Source organism: Syngnathoides biaculeatus, chromosome 22 (genome assembly GCF_019802595.1).
Source record: "Syngnathoides biaculeatus isolate LvHL_M chromosome 22, ASM1980259v1, whole genome shotgun sequence".
In the NCBI taxonomy this organism is placed as follows: Eukaryota; Metazoa; Chordata; class Actinopteri; order Syngnathiformes; family Syngnathidae; genus Syngnathoides; species Syngnathoides biaculeatus.
This window is the reverse complement of record NC_084661.1, coordinates 18720094-18742274: the sequence shown is the minus strand read 5'-3', so window position 1 is coordinate 18742274 and position 22181 is coordinate 18720094. Positions and strand designations below refer to the sequence as shown.

General features: G+C 50.2%; 4 protein-coding genes across 20 annotated transcripts; 3 read left to right on the top strand and 1 right to left on the bottom strand.

Moving 5' to 3' along the window:
* The first annotated feature begins 317 nt into the window (after nucleotides 1–317).
* On the top strand, nucleotides 318–6567 carry atad1b (ATPase family AAA domain containing 1b). 5 transcript variants are annotated; one of them, XM_061811202.1, is made up of 11 exons: nucleotides 318–603; nucleotides 1676–1765; nucleotides 2772–2995; nucleotides 3528–3626; nucleotides 3733–3853; nucleotides 3924–4124; nucleotides 4336–4442; nucleotides 4508–4597; nucleotides 5740–5790; nucleotides 5886–6016; nucleotides 6091–6567. In XM_061811202.1, exons 2-11 carry the CDS (start codon nucleotides 1684–1686, stop codon nucleotides 6209–6211), a joined length of 1227 nt encoding a protein of 408 aa, XP_061667186.1. In that variant the 5' UTR covers nucleotides 318–603; nucleotides 1676–1683; the 3' UTR covers nucleotides 6212–6567. The 5 variants fall into 5 exon arrangements, with proteins under 5 accessions (XP_061667186.1, XP_061667188.1, XP_061667185.1 ...); XM_061811204.1 differs by lacking the exons at nucleotides 318–603; nucleotides 1676–1765 and adding an exon at nucleotides 1785–1999; XM_061811201.1 differs by lacking the exons at nucleotides 318–603; nucleotides 1676–1765 and adding an exon at nucleotides 2029–2649 and having other exon boundaries at nucleotides 6068–6567.
* A 324-nt stretch (nucleotides 6568–6891) lies between these two features.
* Nucleotides 6892–12144, top strand: lipf (lipase, gastric). Of its 8 annotated transcripts, none has more exons than XM_061811213.1 (10): nucleotides 6892–7167; nucleotides 8272–8405; nucleotides 9097–9261; nucleotides 9388–9584; nucleotides 9651–9760; nucleotides 9848–9984; nucleotides 10493–10639; nucleotides 10714–10919; nucleotides 10985–11095; nucleotides 11482–11853. In XM_061811213.1, exons 3-10 carry the CDS (start codon nucleotides 9129–9131, stop codon nucleotides 11602–11604), a joined length of 1164 nt encoding a protein of 387 aa, XP_061667197.1. In that variant the 5' UTR covers nucleotides 6892–7167; nucleotides 8272–8405; nucleotides 9097–9128; the 3' UTR covers nucleotides 11605–11853. The 8 variants fall into 8 exon arrangements, 7 of the variants coding, with proteins under 7 accessions (XP_061667197.1, XP_061667192.1, XP_061667196.1 ...); XM_061811208.1 differs by having other exon boundaries at nucleotides 7030–7167; nucleotides 9141–9261; XM_061811209.1 differs by having other exon boundaries at nucleotides 7129–8167; nucleotides 9141–9261.
* On the top strand, nucleotides 12024–22160 carry ptenb (phosphatase and tensin homolog B). 3 transcript variants are annotated; one of them, XM_061811216.1, is made up of 9 exons: nucleotides 12024–12165; nucleotides 17935–18048; nucleotides 18137–18181; nucleotides 18249–18292; nucleotides 19183–19421; nucleotides 19707–19848; nucleotides 19930–20096; nucleotides 20849–21076; nucleotides 21693–22160. In XM_061811216.1, exons 2-9 carry the CDS (start codon nucleotides 17987–17989, stop codon nucleotides 21873–21875), a joined length of 1110 nt encoding a protein of 369 aa, XP_061667200.1. In that variant the 5' UTR covers nucleotides 12024–12165; nucleotides 17935–17986; the 3' UTR covers nucleotides 21876–22160. The 3 variants fall into 3 exon arrangements, with proteins under 3 accessions (XP_061667200.1, XP_061667201.1, XP_061667199.1); XM_061811217.1 differs by lacking the exon at nucleotides 12024–12165 and adding an exon at nucleotides 14815–16626 and having other exon boundaries at nucleotides 17964–18048; nucleotides 19953–20096; nucleotides 21693–21831; XM_061811215.1 differs by lacking the exon at nucleotides 12024–12165 and adding an exon at nucleotides 15764–16626 and having other exon boundaries at nucleotides 17964–18048.
* Nucleotides 12367–14869, bottom strand: ankrd22 (ankyrin repeat domain 22). Of its 4 annotated transcripts, XM_061811224.1 has the most exons (6): nucleotides 14728–14869; nucleotides 14253–14444; nucleotides 13960–14067; nucleotides 13790–13867; nucleotides 13613–13711; nucleotides 12367–13508 (listed from the first exon to the last, which is right to left on the bottom strand). In XM_061811224.1, the coding sequence occupies exons 1-6, from the start codon at nucleotides 14746–14748 to the stop codon at nucleotides 13431–13433; spliced, it is 576 nt and encodes a 191-aa protein (XP_061667208.1). In that variant the 5' UTR covers nucleotides 14749–14869; the 3' UTR covers nucleotides 12367–13430. The 4 variants fall into 4 exon arrangements, with proteins under 4 accessions (XP_061667208.1, XP_061667207.1, XP_061667206.1 ...); XM_061811223.1 differs by having other exon boundaries at nucleotides 12367–13711; XM_061811222.1 differs by lacking the exon at nucleotides 14728–14869 and having other exon boundaries at nucleotides 14253–14628.
* Nucleotides 22161–22181: the final 21 nt, after the last annotated feature.

The following is a 22181-nucleotide window of genomic DNA, read 5'->3' as shown; positions in this document are numbered from 1 at the left end:
ATTAGAGCGGGTTCTAGGAATTCACTCTGGGGGGGGGGGGGGGGGGACACATGGTGTGACATCCTATTTTTGTTTCATGATTTATTAGGCTACTAACTTAGCGCTACACAACAGCTTTCACTACGTCATGTTTTCAAACACAAATAACACAAGTACTGGCTATTGTTAAATGGGCGCTCATACGCACGTATTTGTGTGTCATTACTTCGTTGTCATTAAACCACACAGCCAAACGCGCACGCCATCTTCCAACAAGTGCCGCACAAGCTTCCCTCGTTCGGCGGATGTGACGTTAGCACCCGTGCGCCGGACCACTCCAATAACAAGAATGCACAAACACAAAGTCACGACGGGCCACGGCGGGCCACGATGGGCGCATTTGACATGAAGATGTTGGAGTGAGCAGGTCGGAGAGTATCGCCAATGAGCTCATCACAGGGACGGCGGCGCCCAATTTTCTGTATCCGTCCGCCGCGTTCGCCCTCTCCTGATAACGTTTATCCAGTCCGGGTCACGGGAGGGTTCGACGCTTTGGAGACAACGTTAGAAGGAGCAGGCTTTGATGATTTGGACACATCCAGAGGAGGGAGTGTGAACATTTTGGTAAGTAAAAGTGTGATGACGACGGAGCTGCCAAGCCAAAGGAAGACGGATGTTGGAAGGGAAGCAGACCTTGCATGCTCTTAATCGGCAGCGTGCAAATCCTCAGGGGTGGCTAGGGGGATACTGACCATTTTTCTGGCGGTCCAAAATGTCCGTCAAGGGCACGTTTGTACAAAAATACAAAACAGGGAGCTTTGCTATGGTTGGGTTTAAGGCGACAACGACGGTTTAGCTTAGGATACGCGTGGGAAACATCAACACAGCCAGTCACAACCGTCTTTGTCCGTCTGGAAGCAGTAGGACGTGTTCCACCGGGATTAAGAAGGCAACCGTCGTGCGACGGCGCCTGTCTTGGACTCGGTAATAATGGATGCCACCAGAGCCAGCGGAATTCCCAATGACCAGGCACATGTGCCCACATCACATACCTTTGACTCCACAAACAAGCATATAAAAACTTCCGCAGAATGTTAGAAATGCTAAAAACTGTGTGTGTGTGTGGGGGGGGGGGGGGGCATTGAAATGACCTAAAAAAAAGTCATCTTCGGACATGAATTTGGCTCATTTTGACCATTTGAAATCTTCAGCGTCTTCTTGTTCAGTGTTGCCAAAATAAACTGTTGAAATTTGACAGAGTACTGTTCAAACCCATACACGTACATATTGGGTCTTTAGCATTTTACAAGTAAATGACCTTAAGTGAGCCTTTCAATCAACTGTTCTTCTTGAAAACAATATTTTTTTGTCTTAAAAACATTGATTTCACATTTGTTGTATGATATATTCATAGCATTCAGGAGTTGTTCACACACTAGAATATTTCTTTTTCAGAACTCCAGATGGTTTGCTTTTATGAATGAATTGTGCTCTTTGGAAAGGTGGGAGAAAGTGACATCAATTTCTCTTAAAAGAAAAAAAAACCTTCTTCATTCAAAATGGGACATTGCTGACATTTCTTCCAAACCAAATGTTAAACATTGATCGGATCGATGATGTCAAACGTCTCTCTCTCTCTCTCTCTCTCTCTCTCTCTCTCGCCCCAACAATGCTGCGGTACCCGCTCGACCTGCAGATGGCGACATGAGCTCTTTGCTCAATTTACAACGAAGAAGAAGCACTCCCCAACTTCCTCTTCTAAGCTGCCTCCGAAATTATCAGCAAGGTGAAGATTTTGCCTTTAGAGTGTTCACGACTGATACATTTACGTGTAGTTTTGGCTTGGTGTTGTTTCAGCCACCATGTTTTGCGTCACTCTGCCGTCTCGACAAGCCGCCTTGCGCCCGCGGAGCCCTCGGAAGGTCAAGCTAATGCTAAGCTAACGAAAGCAGCGCCGACGACTTTCGCTTTTGGAAACGAGACAAGCGCCAAAGAAAGACGGGTAGACGTAAATAAACAGGTTTGGAAATTTGACGAGGAAGTAGGTCAATGGATGGACACGTTGAGAGATTGATAAATAGATGGATTAGACTCGTTATCCCTTGAGAGAGAGAGGGAGAGTAAACTCTTACATGGGTAACTTAGCAAAATTCTCAAATGAACTTGATGCTCAAACGGTCCACCACAATGAGGTTACAATGACGTCACAACAGTCTCAGGATTCCCATAGACTAATCGGATAAAATAACAATAGGTGAAGCGTGAAGTTTTTTTTCTACCACCTGTCGTCCCTAACCTCTTTGACACACAAGATGGCGTCATTTGAAACCCATCCATTGGTAGTCCTTGGCTCCTTTTGGAAACTTTCTGTTTCGTCTTTCAACTATGAAAATGTCCCTCGGTTTTGCTGTACAAAACCACAGGTTTATGCTTTTCGGTTACGATTGAACACTTTAACGGACGCGATGACGACGACGCGACGGTCGGACGGTGTTGACGCCCGCCCGTGCGTCAACGTGTGTCATTTTTATAATGAGGGGCGTGACAAGATTTCCCCAATCTGTCACAATGCTGTGTCTGGTCTGATTGCTCACAAGAGAGTTCCCCAAAATGTCCACTCAAAATCCCTTTGGAGTTACCGGGAAGTCCGATACGAGTCCGAACGACTGGGTCGGTAATCATTCATCCATTGGGACTCCTCGACCCTTACGATGTCATCATTTTGCATGTTTGCCATTGCTGCCGTGTCAAGATGCGCTTCTGATCGGGCTTTGACTTTTTCTGCGTCCCAGTTGGCTACGTGAGCGACGTCTTGAGGTGCGGCTCGCCGGCGTCGTTCATCATGGTGCTGAGGGAGCTTCCGGTGGAGCAGGTGGCGCGGCCCCTGGGCAGGAACGAGGTGCTGGGGCTCCTGTTCCGCCTCACCGTCTTCGGCGCAGTCACCTACTTCACCATCAAGTGGATGGTGGACGCCGTCGACCCCACGCGCAAGCAGAAGGTGGAGGCGCAGAAACAAGTCAGTTGATGCCGCACTGAAGTTGGTTTTTATGGTGCAGCCATAAAACAAGTATAGTGAGGCTGACAAAAAAAGAAATTGAAAAACTGAATTTGAAACTGCGCGTACTACGTGCTAATCAGTGTTGGTGATGTCAGTTCTAGAAAAAATAATGCCCAGCACAATAGGTCCAATTATGAAAGTGTAGTTTAAACTAAAAACTCCTGTCGAGCAGCTCATGTGATGACAACAAAAAAAATAGAAATTGAGAAAGAGCTGGCGCAGTGGACAGAAAAATATTCGGTAAAACATTTACAAAAAACCCTGTAAATTCAAATCTGCAATAGTGTACAGCGGGACCGGGAAGCGTGAACAGCTGACGCCCCCTCCCTCACTTTAAGACTTGAAGCCACGTCAAAGTCTGTCTGGACGTGATGCGGCTTTTGATCCTGAAGGACAAAAAGTGATGCGAAATATAACTGAAGCGTAAACATTGGAACAAAGGAAAAAAAGGTTCTGTGGCGATGTGTTTTTCCTTCCGCCCGTCCGTCAGGCAGAGAAGTTGATGCGGCAGATCGGCGTCAAAGACGTCAAGCTGTCCGAGTACGAGATGAGCATCGCTGCGCACCTGGTGGACCCGCTGAGCATGCAGGTCAATACGCCAGAGCACACAAAACGCAAAAACAAACACACCCTTGCCAAAAGAACCAAACGTTGTCTGTTTGGAAAAGTTGACAACATTGTGGGGTGAATTTTAGATGTCGTGGCGCGACATAGGCGGTCTCGACGAGGTCATCACAGAACTGCAGGAGACTGTCATCATGCCCGTCCAAAAACGACATCTCTTCCAAACATCTAGACTTCTGCAGCCCCCCAAAGGTCAGAGGTGCTTCTCCTCATCATCATCATCATCAGCCACCTTTACATCACGCAGTTGTCACGGTAACAGGGGTCCTGCTGTACGGGCCGCCCGGTTGCGGCAAGACCCTGATCGCCAAGGCGACGGCCAAGGAGGCGGGCTTCCGCTTCATAAACCTGCAGCCCAGCACGCTGACGGACAAGTGGTACGGCGAGTCGCAGAAGCTCGCCGCCGCCGTCTTCTCGCTGGCCGTCAAACTGCAGCCCGCCGTCATCTTCGTCGACGAAATAGGTGACGGGCGACTTTGCAGTTAGGAACCGCCGCTCGGCGGGCGTAGGCGACACGCAGGCGACCCGGGTGGCGAACACCTTAGTTGACATCCAGTACCGAGTGCAAAAATGGTGGCGCCGGACCACGGGATGACATCGAGGCACTCTTTTTGTGTCTTTATGTGCAGCTGCATTTTTTTTTTTTTTTTTTTTGGTCCTGTGCCTTCGCGTAGATTCGTTCCTGAGGAATCGCTCGAGCTCGGACCACGAGGCGACGGCCATGATGAAGGCGCAGTTCATGAGTCTGTGGGACGGCCTGGACACGGACCACCGCTGTCAGGTGAGGCGACGGCTAACCGCGAGCGCCCGCCGGCCAGCCGTAACTGCGCCCGCCGCCCTTCGCAGGTGATTGTCATGGGCGCCACCAACCGACCGCAAGATCTGGACTCGGCCATCTTGAGGAGGATGCCCACCAGGTTTCACATCAACCAGCCGGTACGAACGCTGCCACGTGATCGCATGTCGCTGTTGTGTTTATCATGTTATTTTCTTATTCGTTGAGCTCATTAAATGTTTAGAATTAAGTACACAACGAGAATTGGTACAATAACAAATGTATACATTTAACAATATTTTTTTTATTAGTAACAATGTTGAAAGGGGCATTCCAGTGGTTTGCATGAACAATGTATCCAATAGGTCACGTAATATGTACTCCATTTTGACAATGCGATGGTAAATCCTTTTGAGAAGATTTTTATCGGCAATTACGAACCTCCCCGGCCGCCGAAGCTCGCTCGTCAGGTTCCGCGTCATTCCCGTCCGAAGAATCTTCCGCGCCTGCCAGCCCGGAGGTCGGGGGGCCTTCGTTTACGCACTTACGTCCCACACGTAGGCCTCCGAGTAGTCAGACTCTGAGTCGTTCCGCCCAAAGAACCATCTGAATATTCAACATTATTTACAGCCACAGGTTCAAATCTGTATGGAAGTATTCCTCCGTCTTCCCGATCAAGCGATACTGCCATTTCTTCATCAGATGAGGATAAATCCGAGAATTCAGCACTGGGCATAAATGGTGTCCCACGTAATCGAGCGTTTGGAACCGCACGCGACACGTCACATCTGCCCACGTAGGTCATGTGACTTGTGATAATGGCAGCGCGCTTGAAAATTCATAATTGTCGATTAAATATCTTCTCAAAACACTCTGAAATGAGAGAGGATTTAACATCACACTGTCAAAATAGAGTACAGATTAAATGACCTATCGGATACATTGTTTATGCAAACCACTGAAATGCCCCTTTAAAATTATTGGCTAATTGTAACAAGAAAATTTGTAAAATAATTGAACAAACATTTCAGAATTCCGGCAACCCTCGTGAGACCAAGCGCGTCGGAAAATTGATGGAATGTTAATTATCATGTCATTTAAAAAAAAAAAAAAAATACAAATTCAAAATCAGAATGAATTTTTTCATTGCTAAAATGGCTCATCTGACTGTTTGGGGGAAAAAAACAATTTGCCCAGCCCATCGAGAAGCTTCCAGCAAAACATCAAACATGGTGCTGACTTCTCTCATCTTTTGTCCTCTTCTCTTTGTCATTTTTTTTTGCTCTCCTTTCGCTCCTTGCAGAGTTTGCGTCAGCGGGAGGAAATCCTCAAACTTATCCTGGAAAATGAGAGCGTGGGTTGACTTAATGGAGATGTTGGCGCCGCTCACTGCCGCCCGTCTGAGCACTGCCTGGCCTCCTCCCTTACCTCCCTCCTTCCCTCCCGCAGGTAGACAAGTCGGTGGAGCTTTCCGAGATCGCCAAGGAAACGGAAGGATTCTCCGGAAGTGACCTTCGGGAGATGTGCCGCGATGGCGCCCTGCTGTGCGTTCGAGACTTTGTACACACTCGCAGCGACGCGTGAGTAACACGTCGGTCGCCATTGTTACCCCAACATTCTTTGTCCGTAAGAGCTTCCCGTTTGTGGCTCTCAGCCCGTCGGAGGATTTCATCCGTCCCATTCACGCGTCTGACCTTCAGAGGGCCATTGTCAAGATGAGGAAATCAAAGATGGCGGGGGGGCACGGCGCCCTGTTGCACTCCGCTCTAGATTGAACACCCTGCGAAGCAACAGTCCACAGCGGTGCTGGTTGGATTTCAGCCCGATCAGCAATCAAAATGTTCACGTGCCACCTCGTATTTGTCGTCCAATTTGGACATGATCAACATTGAGGCTCAATCCACCAAATGACGTCCAAGGCCGTGCCAGGCCCGCCTGTCGTCTTTTTTTTTTTTTTTCTTGCTGAAGCTTGTTTTGGAAAGTCCTTTCCCAAAAATTCTTGAAAAAAAATTGTGTAAACTGGAATTGTTGTTTCCATATTTATGGCTTTAATGTGTCTCCTTCCTAGAGGAAAGTTTGTAAAGTTATTGTAGATAATCATGTCATTAAACTCTTAAGTTCAATCAAAGAACTTCCTGTTTAATTTCAACTCTCTTATGTTCTCAATTTCAATAAAATCAAAAAATGACAGCAGCCCAACAGTCAAGCTCATAAAACTCAGAAGATTCAGGAAGTTTAGTAAAAGCCGCCCAAGTTGTGAGGCATCCGCGAGATGGGCTGACAACTGTCGTCTTCCTTCCAGTTTGTTCATCTGGAGGCGGAAGCCGACAGGTTAGGGCAATATCTAATTCAGCAATAAATAGACTTGATTCCGTGTATATTTCACAACCTCAATGTTGCAAAAGAGCACAATTTCTTTTCCCAAAACGTGCGTTGACTTCACAATTAACTGTCTCAAAACTAAGCAATGGCACCCATTTGAGCCGCAGAAGGGCGCTTTGTTCGCTCTCCAAGACGTCACAAACACAACAGATAAATAGTGAAGCGCAGGAGCACAAAATAAGTCACGATAGTATTTCCAGTTCTGCGTTTTCTTGTTTTTGATCAACGAGGGAATCAGTTTTGGTGGCATCACGCGCCCGAGTTCGGCTTCCGGCGTTGACGCTATTTGTGACGCCACATCCAGGTCACGCGTTTCGTTTGGGGGTCACGCGCCTGAGTTCAGCTTCCGGTAAGTGGTCCCTTTTTTCCGTCGCTCCACAAAAGCGCTTTAAAGTGACCTAAAAGCGCGAAACGGCGTCTCCAGCCAGCCGGGGATGCGCCCGTGTGGGAAGATTCCCACTCGTGTGCGTGTCTGAGGCGCTTTTGCCACCTTTGGCGAGTTTGCATCAAGCTAGCGGGGCTTCGGCCGCCGCCGGCTTTGGCGAGTTTGCGTCAAGTTAGCCACGCTTCAACCAGTCAGTCTGTTTCTATCCGGTCCACCGATCGATGACAATTCAAGAGGAATACATGTAGTGTGTGCGCAGTCGGAAATGAAATAATATAGAACCATGGGGTGCAAGTGCAACTCACGATTGTTTACACAATTTATTCATCCGTTGATTGTTTTTTTTTTTTTTTTTAGATGTAAGTAAGTTTCTTTCGGCTTGTCCCTTTCGGTGTCGCCACAGCGTGTCATCTCAGATGAACGCACATATGTTTGGCACAATTTTTACGCCGGATGCCCTTAATAGGATAATAATAAAAAACGCTTTTTAATTTGCATCCCTTTGTCGAAAAACAGTATATGATGCATAATACTGTCAAATAAACGGACCATGATTTTGTTCCTGGTTTGGTCGTAACTCAGCAAAAAATGGAGATCACTTTTTTTTCCAAAGTAAAAGAAGAAGTTAGCAAATGTCTTCTTTTGATAAAACACAAAAGAAAAGCAGTCATCTTTCACACTGAACGACGGAATCTGGAGAATATTTGCTTTTGAAATGGTTCAATTCTGTAAGCAATTTCAAAAATGTCTCGAAACACTAAATTGATTCCCAAAGTAGTTGTTGATTCATTTGATAATCGATGAATTGTTGCGCTGCTGCTCGAAACCTGATAACAGTGTGTCAGAGTTCGTTGGCCGAACCACACCGCGGAGGCCGGAGTGGGGCTGCGGGGGGTGTTAAGTGTTCAGCTCAGGGGTTAGCAGCTCAGCCAAGGAGACCAGACGACCTTTGTCACCACACCGGGTAACAACAGGCCAGGGTGCTCTACGGGAATAAAAAAGAGGAACTTGGAGACTAATGTGTGTGTGTGTGTGTGTGTGTGTGCGCGTGTGCGTGTGTGTGTGCAGACAGCATGCGGTGTGCTCTTTGTGCTGCTCTTTGTCCACTTTTTGCAGTTCTGCTATGCGGTGCGGTCCCGGCTGACAGGTCGCCATCAACGGGGACTCGGGCGATGTTGGACCCGGAAGTACACATGAACATTGTGAGGATCTCACACGTATTTGTTAGGCCAGGCTTTCCAGCAGGACTTGATGGTTTACATTTGCACCCCCAACCCCTTGTATTAACAGAATAACTCAGTAATGTTGGTTACTGGAAGTATAAAAAGCCCAGAGTGCAAGGATTTTACAGATGTCTGGTTAAAATCCCCATTTGCATATTTCCAGCTGGTTGTCAAGCCTCAATTTGCTAAAAAAAAAAGAGATTTTCATGATCCCTCCCGGATGAGACATCCTGAGTGGAATTTTGCGATTCACATCTTAGTCATATTTCTTCATCTTTAGCGTCCCGCACTTATTTCCGAACGGGCTAGCCGGTGTGACGGTCTCCTTGTGACGAATGCGCATGCAGCTACAACGTTCATCTTCCTCTTTTGAAAGGATTTCTGGATATTTTTTGTTTCCGGTGACAGTTTCTTGTTTGAGTCCAGTTTTGGCCCGAGCTGTCGCCGCGTCCCGATGTGACGTCTTTCAAAACAGCTGACGGGGTCGTAAAAATGACGCCCGAGCCAGTTGATAAGCGTATTTCTCAATTACATGGCTCTGTGCTGAAATTGGCCGTTTTGCATTGGAAAACACTTCGAGGTGATTTTTCTATCTTTGCACCGTGGCCTTTAAAAGACTTTGTGAGTCGTCTGTTAAAAGTATAAACGCACACAAAAGTCATTCACACAGGCAGACTGCAGTTGCCACGGTAACAAAGTCACATGCGCACGCAGACGGAGATCATCGGCAGGTGGGGCTACCCGGCGGAGGAGCACGAGGTCCCGACGGAGGACGGCTACATCCTGACGCTCAACAGAATCCCCGCGGGACGTGAGCGCAAAGGAAGTCGGTGGAACGTTTCCTCTTCGACGTGTCGACATTTGCCTTCATTTTTATTCACCCCGAAAACTCGAAAGTATTTGTACCCGTTGAAGTCGAGGTGACGAACCAGTTTTCTTTGCGGTCGTCGGCGGCGCAGGACCCGGAGGCCCGGTCCTCCTCCAGCACGGCCTCCTGGCGGCCGGCAGCAACTGGATCACCAACCCGCCGGCTTCCGGCCTGGGCTACGCGCTGGCCGACGCCGGCTACGACGTTTGGCTCGGGAACAGCCGAGGGAACACCTGGTCCAGGAAACACCGCACCTTGACGCCGGACCACCGAGACTTCTGGAAGTTCAGGTACGCCCCAGAGGCCGCCTGGTCCCTCCCTGCGTGCGTCAAGTCAGTACGCCCGCCTGTGCGCAGTCACGACGAAATGGCCCTTTTGGATCTTCCCGCTGTGGTGGACTACATCCTGAAGGTGACGGGGCAAAAGCAGATGGTCTACATCGGACACTCCCAGGGGACCACCATCGGTGAAGCGCGCGCGCAGCATTTTCACGCACATCGTGGAGTCCAAATGATCAAAGTGATCACAAGTGTGTGTGTGTGTGATTGGGTAGGATTCATGGCATTCTCCAGACTTCCGCACCTGGCCACCAAGATCAAATTGTTTGTGGCGTTGGCTCCGGTGGCCACGGTGGCTTTCGCCAGCAGCCCCATGACAAAACTCGCCATCCTGCCCGACTCCCTGGTTTGGGTAGGACCCGCGACACCGGACCTGCCGACCCGTCGGGACTCCTTCGCTCGGTCCCTGTGATGCGCGACACCGGACCTGCCGACCCGTCGGGGCTCCTTCGCTCGGTCCCTGTGATGTCGTGGCCCAAATTGTTGTTCGCTCCAAATCTGGATGGAGTGACTCGGGAGTGAACTCAAAATCAGTAGAATGGCATTTTTCAATTCACTAAAAATAAGATTTAGAGATGAAGGGATATGGAAATGATTCCAAAGACGGCTAACGAAGCAAATGAAGTTGCAGTTGTATTGAACTTTTGAGGACATTTTTATGACGACAGTATTTTTTTTTTTTTTTTTTACAATGGAGCTTTGGTTTTTGTTTTTTTTTTAACCCAAATTTTCAGTTTTTTTGTTTTTTTTTTGCTATTGCGATGCGCGCGGGATGCCACAAATACACGTAGATGTGGGGAAACCCCGCGTTGAGGACACTTTTCAGGCTTCATCTCTGCACTGGTCTCGCATTCCGACAGGACCTGTTCGGGAGGCGGGACTTCCTGCCGCAGAGTCACATGATCGAGTGGTTCGCCGAACACGTTTGCGGCAAGCGTCTGCTGAGCGAGCTGTGCGGAAACCTTTTCTTCGTCCTGTGCGGCTTCGACGAGCTCAACCTCAACATGGTCGGTGGCCTCGTCGAACGTTACGTCGGCGTTCTCGTCGCGGCCCCCGTTACCCGTCTGACGTGTGCTTTCAGTCTCGCACGGCCGTCTACACCACGCACTGTCCTGCTGGCACGTCGGTCCAGAACATGCTCCACTGGGCCCAGGTCGGCGCAAACGTACGCCCGAGCGGATGGAACGAGAGCTCGATGACGCCGTCATTTGCTTTCAGGCGGTCGACGGCGGGAAGCTGGCGGCCTTCGACTTTGGCGCAGAGGGAAACATGAAACGTTACAACCAGGTGAGCGGGCGCCAACCCCGAACGGGAAAGGAGCGGGCGTAACGGGCGTCCTGTGCGCCCCGCAGACCACGCCCCCCCAGTACCACGTCCAGGACATGAAGGTTCCCACCGCCGTCTTCTCGGGGGGGCACGACACGCTGGCCGACCCCAAAGACGTCGCCCTGCTCCTCACGCAGGTCGCACCGCCGCCGCCCGTCTTCCGCTGTGTGTGTGTGTGTGTGGTCAGTTGTGATGTGTCAGGTTTGCTGCACGTGCGAGCGTTGATGGATGCATGGCTCACGAATTTGCGCTCACGCGAATGAGAAAGTGTGCTTCCGACATCACACGCCAAAATGCGTACTCTGTTTTCTTTTAAGTTCCAAAAAAAATGAGAACTTTGTAATTTGTTGGGCTATCATTTGGGAAGACGACAAGGCGGGTTGTGATTGCGAAGTCGTCCATTATTGTCGTCACAAATGGCGAATCGTCGTTGAGTTGAGGGCGGCGAGTGTGTTGTTTGACATTCGTGTGTACGTTAGTGTGTGTTTGACGGTCTTGTGTGACCCCCCCCCCCCCCCCCCAGGTGTCCAATATTGTGTTCCATCAGCACATTCCCCACTGGGACCATCTGGACTTCATTTGGGGTCTGGACGCTCCCCAGCTGATGTTTCCCGCCATCCTCAAGCTGCTGCAGCAGTACCACTAGGGAGGGCCGCTAGCTAGCTCACCCCACATCAGCTGATCACAACTCCTTACAAATTTCAAGTCTGCTGGAAATGTTTTGTCATTTTTACACCAATCATTTGTTTACATGTTTTTATTTGCCACTCGAGTGGATGTTTTAATTCAGGTTTCCCACTTGTGTTCTGAGCATCATGACGCTAAGTGGAGCTTGCTTTTCATCTGTGACCTTTTACATCAGCAACTCATTCAATAAAAGAAAAATAAAACATGACCAACATGTTTTTGAAAAAACAACATTTTTTTCAGGTTGACGTCGATAGCCAAAATGAAACTCCAATAACCGAGTGGTGATTATCGGTGGTCATGACCCGTAGTAATAGGACAAGCCCAAAGAAACTTACTATTTCTGCTCCGCTTGCTTCCAGTTTTACCGGCGATGACTCGACTAGACCCTATCACTGATCGCTATCTACGTGGGTTCAACCACTGATCGAAGATATCCGCCATCTTGATCCTCCCAAACCAAGCATGCCGACCTGTGCGCTAATCGCCAGTTTGGTGGCTGTGAGAAAACATTCCATAGGTAAGTTAGAAAGATTTACTTTGACACTGTTAAAAGTTAGTTTTTTACAAAAAAAAACAAAAAACCTTTTTTTTTTTTCCGATGAGCTTAATTCACTTGAACAAAGTTTTGTTTCCGGTTGTTGTTCACTGTTGACTCTCTGCTTGACCTTTAGAGGCCGACGTTTTTTTTGCAAAAAAGCCATGTCAATATTTCCAAACTTCATCAGTGAATGAGCAAGAAAACCACATTTTCTGTGACATTTTTGATGAATTTCAGAATACAGAACTCTGCAGATTGAATTTGATTGTCAAATACGAGGCAACGAGTTTCAATTTTCTGTCTAAAAAAGGACGTGGCAGAGACAACAAATGAACGTGTAGCATGTATTTGCCCATTGCAAGTCCTTATTCCCAAAAATATATCGAACTGACTGACTTAAAATTGAATGTTTCTGTGACAAAAATGCTTAGTTTTTTGCTCTGTTCTAATGATAATGCTTCACAGCGTATTTTGGGAAAAGTTTAACATGTCACGGAAATCGGGCCCTAGGTAATATGCAAGGTTTCTTGCTAGTCACGGTGTTCTATGTCTGTCCTTTGCACTTCGCCCTGCACTTGGCTTACAAAGTCGAATTAAAAATCCTTCATGTTACCAGAACTGAAAAAATATCAAGCTCACATGACCACTTTGAATTCTACATGCCAAAGTTTGAGAAATCCCCCACCATAATCCAACCCGTGAACCCACAATATTATTTGCACCTCTTTAGTTTCAGTTTTTAGGCTGCTTTCTATGTAGTTTGAGCGCTCGTTTTATTGGTAGCGACCTGAGGCCACAGAAACACGACATATGACAATGTTGGAACCTTGACGGCGTAGACAAAAAGGGGCGGGGGGAGGGGGGGGGTCGTGCGATAGAGCCGATTGTCTATTACGTTGCGGTACGTACTATGCACCTGCAGCACTGTGCATGACAAAATTGTAGTTTTTTTTTAAGTCCGCGGTGACATTGTCGACGTGCAATCCTCCTCGTCTGCTTTTAGTGTGTAATGAGAAAAATTGAGGTGGGGGGGGGATGTTTTTTTTTTCTTCTTTTTCTAATGTCATTAGCATTATCCTTTTGTGTGTGTCTTATGTTGTACTGTGGTTTCAAAACGCGGCTACTGTGTAACTATTGGCCAGTCGGTAATTGGGTTGAACAAGAGACCACAACGGTTGCCTGTCACTGCAGTGCCATTGCCACAGCCGCCGCCAGGTGGCGCACGTGCAGGTGAAGGGATTCCATCACTGCGCCTTCCTCAGCAGCCGCACTACTTTGGTGAACTTTAACCTCACGGCGATGTCCATCGGCGACTCGCCGTCCTGAAACCAAACAAAGGGGAAAAAAAAATAGCAGTCGCAAGCAGACGAAGGCGTGCGCGCGCGGACCTTTGGGGCCCGCGGCAAACGTGCGTGCTCGGTCGTACGCGGTTCTTGACGTGAGGGTCGGCGTCCCTGAGGAGCAGCGGAGGAACCAAATGATGACGTTTCCGGAGACACACGTAGTGAAGAGCTGTGTTGCCGTTCTGGGGGCGCCAACGCACACACACACAAAGTCACAGGCAAAGTTAGACGCGCGTGCTCGGATCTTGTGGCGATCGTACGTCGTCTGCCGCGTTGACGTCAACGTCGCTGTCCAGAACTTCCTTCATCAGAGCCTCGTTACGCCGCTGCTTCTGTAACTGCGCGGGCACACACACACACACGAGCGCTCATGTCACGTGATGATGTCATGCGACGGTGTCGTGTGATGACTATGTTGCGGGTGACGTGCCAGGATGAAGTATCCCAGGAGGAGGATGGGCATCAGGATGAGGACGATCAGGTGGTCCAGAAGAGAAAACTTCTGCTTCGCAACGTAGTGTAGGCACGTGCGACCTTTCTGAAACAAAGCAACGACATTTTCCAACTGGGGCCTTCGGGAGGACTATTTGCTGCTGGAAGAATTTCAACAGCTGTAAACTAGACAAAGTCCTTTGACGATTTTGTGAATTCAGTTGAAAGTCTACAAAACTCCAAGAAGAAGAAAAGTTCCGGTCTCGCGTGCACGACGGGGGCCTCCCCCACCTTGTTGCGCATTCGAGCGTCCGCGCCGCGCCCCAGCAGAACTGTGACGGCCCTCAGGTTGCCGCGGCGACAGGCGGCGATGAGGGGCGTGTCCCCGGTGACGTCATCCCGCCCGTTGACGCCGTCGGGGTCTCGGGCGACCGCGGACAAAAGCTGGCGGACGTCTCCGGCGTACGCGAACTGACAGGCCGGCTGTTGGAGGCAAAGAGCGCTCAGGGCGAGGGCCGCCGCCGCCGCGACTTGCGTGGGCAAACATCCCGAATGAACTTGTTGGACCAGTTCAAAAGCGCACATCCGCACACACGGGCCGACGCTCAGAGCAAAAGCCAGGTTTCAAATGTGACTTTTGGCTCATTTTTTGCTGGTCTTCGCAAAGACGACTTTTTGTCCATCAACTGGCTGAGCGACGGCGTGCGTGCGTGCGAGTAGCCGGAACGAGTGGGAATTGTAAATGTGACAGGAAAAGCCTTCTTACCTTGGAGTACACCTTCCCCATGTCTGCCGCGTGGGTGACACTTCTTGGACTTCCAAAATAAAAGAGGACGACCTTTGCAAAATAAAATTTGGAGCTTCCTTTCTAGATTGGTGTCAGAGGTCGTAATGGATTTTGATTGGACAGAAGCCGGCAATTTCCTGCCAGCGACAGGATGGAAACGCTTCATCTCAACACTAAAATCGGCTCGTATTTCAAATGCTGTGCGAAAACTTTCTTTTCAGAAATCCTTCGTGTCGCCGATTAGCGTCGCCGTCAAATGCCGCCGTCGGCCACGCAGAAATGTCGAGATGGACGGAAACGGACGCGGGATGTGCTCGCTAGATGAGCTCACTGCATGTGCAAGTGTTTGTGTTTTTTTTGTATTTAGATCTCCCCACCTTTCTTACTTTACAACAATATATTGCTTGGGTGAATGTGCATTGTTAACAGAATGAAGAAGCACTGATTTTATGAAGAACCTCACGATTGGGTTAACGAATCTTTTTAAAGAAGTCATTGGAGTCATTCAGAACACTCAAAAGAACGGCAGTGTACATCGCTTCATGGTCCACAAAGTTTATCGCCGGGGCATGCGCAGTGAAAACGAACGGTCACTGGGAAGCGGTGGGTCTTGCGCCCCATCGCCATCATCAGCGTTCGGCCATTTTAGTTTGGCGCGGCTAGCTTTTTATGAGTCTTCTTTTTTTGCGGTTGTTTGTTAGCTTAGCATTGCTAACTTGTTGGCTGGCAGGCGTGCGCTCACGTCACCTTGCAGGACCTGAGGTGACAAGACCGGAGTTGTCTTGACACATTACACCCCTGCCCTGGGAAGGTGATCTGTGGCAAAGGGGTCCTAGGTGGGGGACCGGAGAAACCGCGACTCAAAAGACCCCTTATGACCAGAAGTCTCTTTTAATGACAAGTTAGTAACGACGCACAAATACACACGAATGATTGCGCTGTAAAAAAAAAAAAAAAACCAAACAAACAATACCTGTGTGTTATTAGCGTTTTACACGGCAGGAAGGTTGCCATGTAGTCATCGCCAAGTTAGCGGTCTAATACGTGATGGAGAATGATATACGAATGCGCTGCCCCCTCAAGTATGCGTTCCTAGAACCGGCCATGGTAGACCAAAACCATTTCAAAACGGAAACCTCATGAATGAAAAATAAACGCGCGATGAGATTTTGGACGGGGACGATCAAATAAAGGCCGACTTGCCAATCCCACGAGCTGCCACGCTTTTCTTTTCCTACAGTTAGCATCGTCAATGTACATTGGCCAACGGCACAACAGGAAATAGGACAATATTCTTCCGTTTCCGAAGCAAAAGTCTGAAGACGAAGAAGAGCAGCGAGGCCATTATTGTGACAGTCCAGAAAGGAAGTATCTCCCCGTGGCCGCGACCGCGACTCTTTTGGCCTTGCTCACAGGCACAAAGGTTTTGTTTGCCGCCGTCGTCGTCGGGCTTTGCTTGAAATCAGGGCCGCCGGCGAGTCATTCGGATGCTTGGGACTTTGGGAGGAGGACCTGGAGGGCCCGGCTCCGACTGCGAGCAGGCTGGAGGCCCTGCGGACGCCTCCCGGCGGTTGTGACCCAGAAAGGAGCCGCGATAGCCGGGTCGCTCGGCTGCTAGCAGGCCGGCTAGCTCGCGTCTTCTCCGGACGTCTCCGGCTCAGCGCCGCCGGGGACGGACGGCGTCCGCTTCTCTCCCCGACCTCGTTGCAACGTTTGCCCCGGGCCGGCCGAACTTGTGGCGGCCCGCAGACGTCCCCCCGTCCTCCTCCCCCTCCCCCTCATCCTCATCCTCCGTCGTCATGGCAGCGCTCATCAAAGAGATCGTCAGCCGAAATAAAAGAAGATACCAGGAGGACGGCTTCGACCTGGACCTCACTTGTATCCTTCCCCGCTGTCCCAAGTCCACCTTTGGACTGGAGACTGCCTTGGTGACGTCACCGGTCGGATCTGTATGCGGCTCGTGGTGCTCCTTCGCGTCGGAGCGAGCGGCTAATGCGCTAAGCTAACCCGAGCAGCGATGTAAAAGCTGGAATATAAAGTGAAGGCTCTCGTTTACATTCGAAACTTGCAATAATGGCGTTTGAGGGTCGTTATCGCAATGCCCGCGAATTGGCTCCTGCGCAATGTTGGCGGATCGATTTGCAGAGAGAGGGACGTGATGGGTGGACTTGTCCGGTGTTGCGGAAAATGACGAACCACGGAGCGGCTCGGCGTTCTCTTTGTTTGCATCTTTTTCCGTATGAAAACTATGAACGAGGACTTTGTTGTGAATGGCGTACCGGGGCAGCACCGGCGACTGCCGCAGGGAAAATTCCCCGTGTGGACCCCCTCGGCCATGTGTCGTGCTTCAACTTATGCACTCAAATACTCAAGCAGGTGTTATAACGATGGTTTAATAGCCTCGATTTAGGAATGTGCTCATGACTAGCATGAGCAGAAATGCTTTTACACGTTTTGTCTGGCTGGACTATTTCTCAAATCCTGAATACAGGAAGACTTCATGCAAAGTAGTCAATACTTTTGTATTCCAACTTTTCTACGGAAGGAAGGAAAAAGAAAAGTTCCTTGGTTTCCTGTATTTTTGCGTGTGTTCGTTTTAACCCCCCCAATAATGGCAAGCTAGGTAGGTAGAGCGCGGGCATACGTCGCTCGCCCTGAGTCGTCTGCAAGGAAAAACGGTACGGAAAGCCGACGTGTCCGCTAGCTGCGTGGCGAACCCCGATTCCCAATGTCACCGACCACCCATACTTGCGAGTTCTTCTCCCTTTGCGCTTTGTCATCAAGAAGTTGTTGCCGTACGACGCTTTCACCATCTGCTGCTATTCCTCTGACGAGCGCCGCACGTCGCCCGTCTCAGCCGCGGCGGCCGAGCGGTCCGATGAGTGAAAATGTCGCTGACGTCATTTGAAAGTGCGCCGTATGAGCAGCTAACGTGCCGCTCGGGCACTCTAGCTGATGCCAATTTAAATTCTTATTTCACGTTGGCAATGTTTGTCAGACGGAAGGGGAGCCGGTTCAAATCGCGGCTCCGGCTGCCGTCGTGCGAGACGCTAAAGCGGAATTTTCTCACCCGTTGGTGCGTGAACGCGTGGGTGAGAGGGGGTGGAAGTGTGCGCGCCGTTCACGTTGAAGATGAAGGCTGCCGAAGTGTGCGCGCCGTTCACGTTGAATGCGTTCTTGCCAAAGAAACGATCAGGCTTAACGTGGCCTCGCAGACATCTACCCCAACATCATCGCCATGGGCTTCCCCGCCGAGCGTCTGGAGGGCGTCTACAGGAACAACATCGACGATGTCGTGCGGTGAGGCCGCCTCGCTCGCGTACGCTTTTTTTTTTCTCTCGGCTTCCTGTTGCTCATCACGCTGACGTCGCTGCTTTGTGGGACTCAGATTTCTAGATGTGAAGCACAAGAGTCACTACAAGATCTACAACCTGTAAGTGCAGCACAACAAACACATTTACGGAGCTGAGGAGATTTACAAGGGTTGCGTGTGTCGCCAGGTGTGCGGAGCGCCATTACGACACGTCCAAGTTCAACTGTCAAGGTAAGACGGCGCCGCCGTGCTGTCGCGCTTCTCGTGCAAAAACCGAGGCCGCCCCAGGAAATGTTGAAACGTCTCGTTTGTATTGCTGAGCTGCACGGAGACCAGGCGGCAAGTTGCCGAATTTGCAGTCGTGCCTTCCCTCAGTGGGCCGTTACCACCAGCAACAGTCCAAAAAAACGTGCTGGCCGCCGGGTCTGTTTTTCTCTTTGTGTAACGTTGCGCGACCTCAGAGAGCCTCGGCTAACGCCGGCTGAGCGGCCGTATGACATTATTCCTTTTCGAGCGAGCCCGCCGGCTGCATCGGGCCGGTCCGACCCACCGCGGCCGGCTCCTCTCACGGCTGACGGACTAGCGCATCTAAACTAGTGGCGGTCGTTTCGCCCTCCGACACTCCGGGCCAAAGCGATCCACATTTCTGTTGGTTTGAAAAGCTCTGAAGTTGTCCACCGCACTTTCAGTTGGAAAGACAATCTGCCGTTTGCATGAGCAGCGAAACAATGAATTGATTATCAAAGAAAGTCATATTTTGATTATCTCACTCATTCAGAGAAGTTGTCCAACTTCCAGCTGTCATCTGTTGAGCATCTCGACGGGGAAAGTGAGCCCATTTCGGTCTTCCTCAACAAAAGCAGAGTTGTGTTGAATCAAAAGAAATGTCTGCTTTGACTTTGAAAAAAAAAACAAAAGAAAACAGATCAACATTTTTGCTGATTTTCTTTACTGATGTATGCAAAAACGATGCAGCGCCCCCTACGGGTTAGCGCTGCAATTGCAGTCCAAATGACACCCAACCCTTTGAGAGGTTTTGGAGGCGGCGGCATCAAATTTGACCTGCAGCAAAACCCGGAGCCTTAGCGCAGCGTGTGTGCCCCCCCCCCCCCCACCCCCAGTGGCCGAGTACCCGTTCGAGGACCACAACCCGCCGCAGTTGGAGCTGATCAAGCCGTTCTGCGAGGATTTGGACGCGTGGCTGAGCCGAGACGAGCAGCACGTGGCCGCCATCCACTGCAAAGCGGGCAAAGGCCGCACGGGGGTCATGATCTGCGCTTACCTGCTGCACCGCGGCAAGTTCCGCGAGGCCCGGGAAGCGCTCGACTTCTACGGCGAGGTCCGCACGCGAGACAAGAAGGTGAGGGCCGTCGTCCCGCGCTCGAGACATTTGTCGCGCTGACGTTCCCGCGTCTCTCAAGTCGCTGTGCCCCTCCCGTGCGCTTTGAACACTTTTCCAAGGACTTTGTAGGGGTTTGAGTAACGTAATCATTTTTCACTTACGATGAGCATTTTTCACCCCCAAAGATCTTATCAAGTGTGCAATCTAAAGACTGACGACTCAAAAAAGGCTCGTACCGCCACTGTGCTAAATGGACAGCGGCCCTCCATTTTGAAGTTTGCGTGGTGTTGTGTGCGCCTTTAGGGCGTGACCATCCCCAGCCAGCGTCGCTACGTGTGTTACTACAACACGCTACTGAGGAGCAGCCTTCACTACTCCCCCGTCGCGCTCCTCTTTCACAAGATGCTGTTTGAAACCATTCCCATGTTCACCGGGGGAACCTGCAGTCAGTACACACGCTCGCAAGTTTGCTTTGTACAACATTCTTCCGTTCGATTTACGCTCCCTTGATTGGTCGTCCTCGCAGATCCACTGTTTGTCGTCTACCAGCTGAAGGTGAAGATCCACACGTCCAATCCGGCGTACACGCGTCGCGAAGACAAGCTGATGACGTTCGAGTTCCCGCAGCCGCTTCCCGTGTGCGGAGACATCAAGGTGGAGTTCTTCCACAAGCAGAACAAAATGATGAAAAAGGTGATCACTAGGCACGTTTTGTCTTGCGCTTCAGTCCATTTTGGGATCTGCCGTCATCCTGCACATCTTGTAACATTCAAAAAGATCACTGTTCATTTGCTCCAAAAACAGGCGATATCTGCCAGGACACGGTACCGAAGATATCAAATATGCAAAAAAGAAAAAAAAAAAAAAAAAAGCTCTTTGAGTGGTGAATTATAGGGTGATGTTGCTGCTTCGTTGGCTGCGGGAGGTTAGAGGTTGGCTCGAGCGGTTGTCTGTGTAAGTGGGGGGGGCTAAGGGCACATTTCAGCCAGTGTTCCTAGACATGCCACATCCAATATGGCGGGCACGCTGACGTGTCAGGGAGAGCCCATTTGTGTACACGTTTCTGTTCTTTGCAGCCCAGCTCACAAAAGTTGAATGTAGTCACGCTTCACCGCCTTACTTTTGTTGAAGTTGTACCACTTGACTTTTTGTCGATGCATGTACTCCAACCTAAGTTTCAGCAAAACGTCCGACGGCGCCATGAGGGCGTGCGCGGCAAATGATTGACAGCTCTTCAAAACATTGGCTTTCCGCCGGTTTTTGATGTTTTTTTCTTTCCCGTGTGTCATTTTTCCGAGAGAAATTTAGCAAACGTGATGAAGACTTTGAGCAGGTCAAAGAAATACGGTTAATATTTCTTTTGAAGGGAGGCGACCGCAGGAGCCGGTCGGAACGGCTCCCGAGTATTTCAAGTGGTCCACTGACTCCGTGATCTCCTTGCTCAGGACAAGATGTTCCACTTCTGGGTCAACACCTTCTTCATTCCCGGGCCGGACGACGAACCGGAGAATCTGGAGAACGGCCAAAGCGGAACCTTGCGAGAAGCCGACAGAATCCAGCAGAACCGAGCGCAAGCCGGCGACGACGACTTCCTGGTTCTGACTTTGATGAAGAACGACCTGGACAAGGCCAACAAGGACAAAGCCAACCGGAACTTCTCACCCAACTTTAAGGTTGGTGCGTTCGCTTGAGCTTTCTGATCACAAGGCGGGTGGACCGAGATACTTGAGGAAAATGGCCACGTCCGAGTGCTTCGGGAGCCGGTAATGAGTAAATGATTTCGGACCCGAGGGGCGGCAAGATGGGTTGTGGGCAGGAGAAAAAAAAAAAAGCATTTCTTCACATCATCCAATCCCCGTTAGCATCACAATTCTTTTCAACGTTTTTAAACAGAGAATACCGTCAACATTAAGTAAATAATAAAAAAGACGAGAATAGAAAGAAAAAAAAAAGTAAAATCTTCAACAGTTTATAAAAAATATGGTAAAAAGTATGAAATAAATTGGAACGCTAGTGTGGAATGTCTAAGCCCAACCAGCAGAGGGCAGCGTTTTCTACTCACAAATTTGAGATTTTCGGGCGGAAACCAAGACGAATGATTTCTGCGGCAGGAAAAGCTCAATTCTGATTGGCCGCCGTCACGCACGTGTCCACGAGCGAGCTCTCGGCCGATCACCGCGGTCCACCCGAAACGCATCACGTTCATATAATCGTCGGGCCGGGCGGCGGCAGGGGCGTTTGGATCGGAAGGATTCCCAACACGGCGTTTGTGTGCGAGCCGTCCCGCAGGTCAAGCTCTTCTTCACCAAGGCGACGGAGGACGGCGGCAGCTGCGAGGCGAACAGCGCGTCGGTGACGCCGGACGTCAGCGACAACGAACCCGATCACTACCGCTACTCGGACACCACCGACTCGGACCCCGACAACGAGACGCTCGACGACGACGAGCGCCATCACGTCACCGAGGTCTGAGCGGAGCCTCCGAAGACCGCCGCGACCCCGGCGACCCCCGCGGGCGGCGGTCCCGTTAGGACACGAGCGAACGGCCGCCGAGAGAAAAACGCAATTGAACAAATCATTCCTTCCACTACCCGGCGAACGCCGCACGGGTGCAGCCGAGACGGAGCTTCCGCCGCCATTGCGGACCTCGGCGGCGATCTCAGGTTCGGTCCGGGTGGAACGTCGGCGCGTTCGGTTTGTCTCTTTGTTTTCCAAAGACCTCACTAGTAAGTGAATAAAGCAAATATTTATCACGTGCACAGTGTTGCGCTCAGTGAA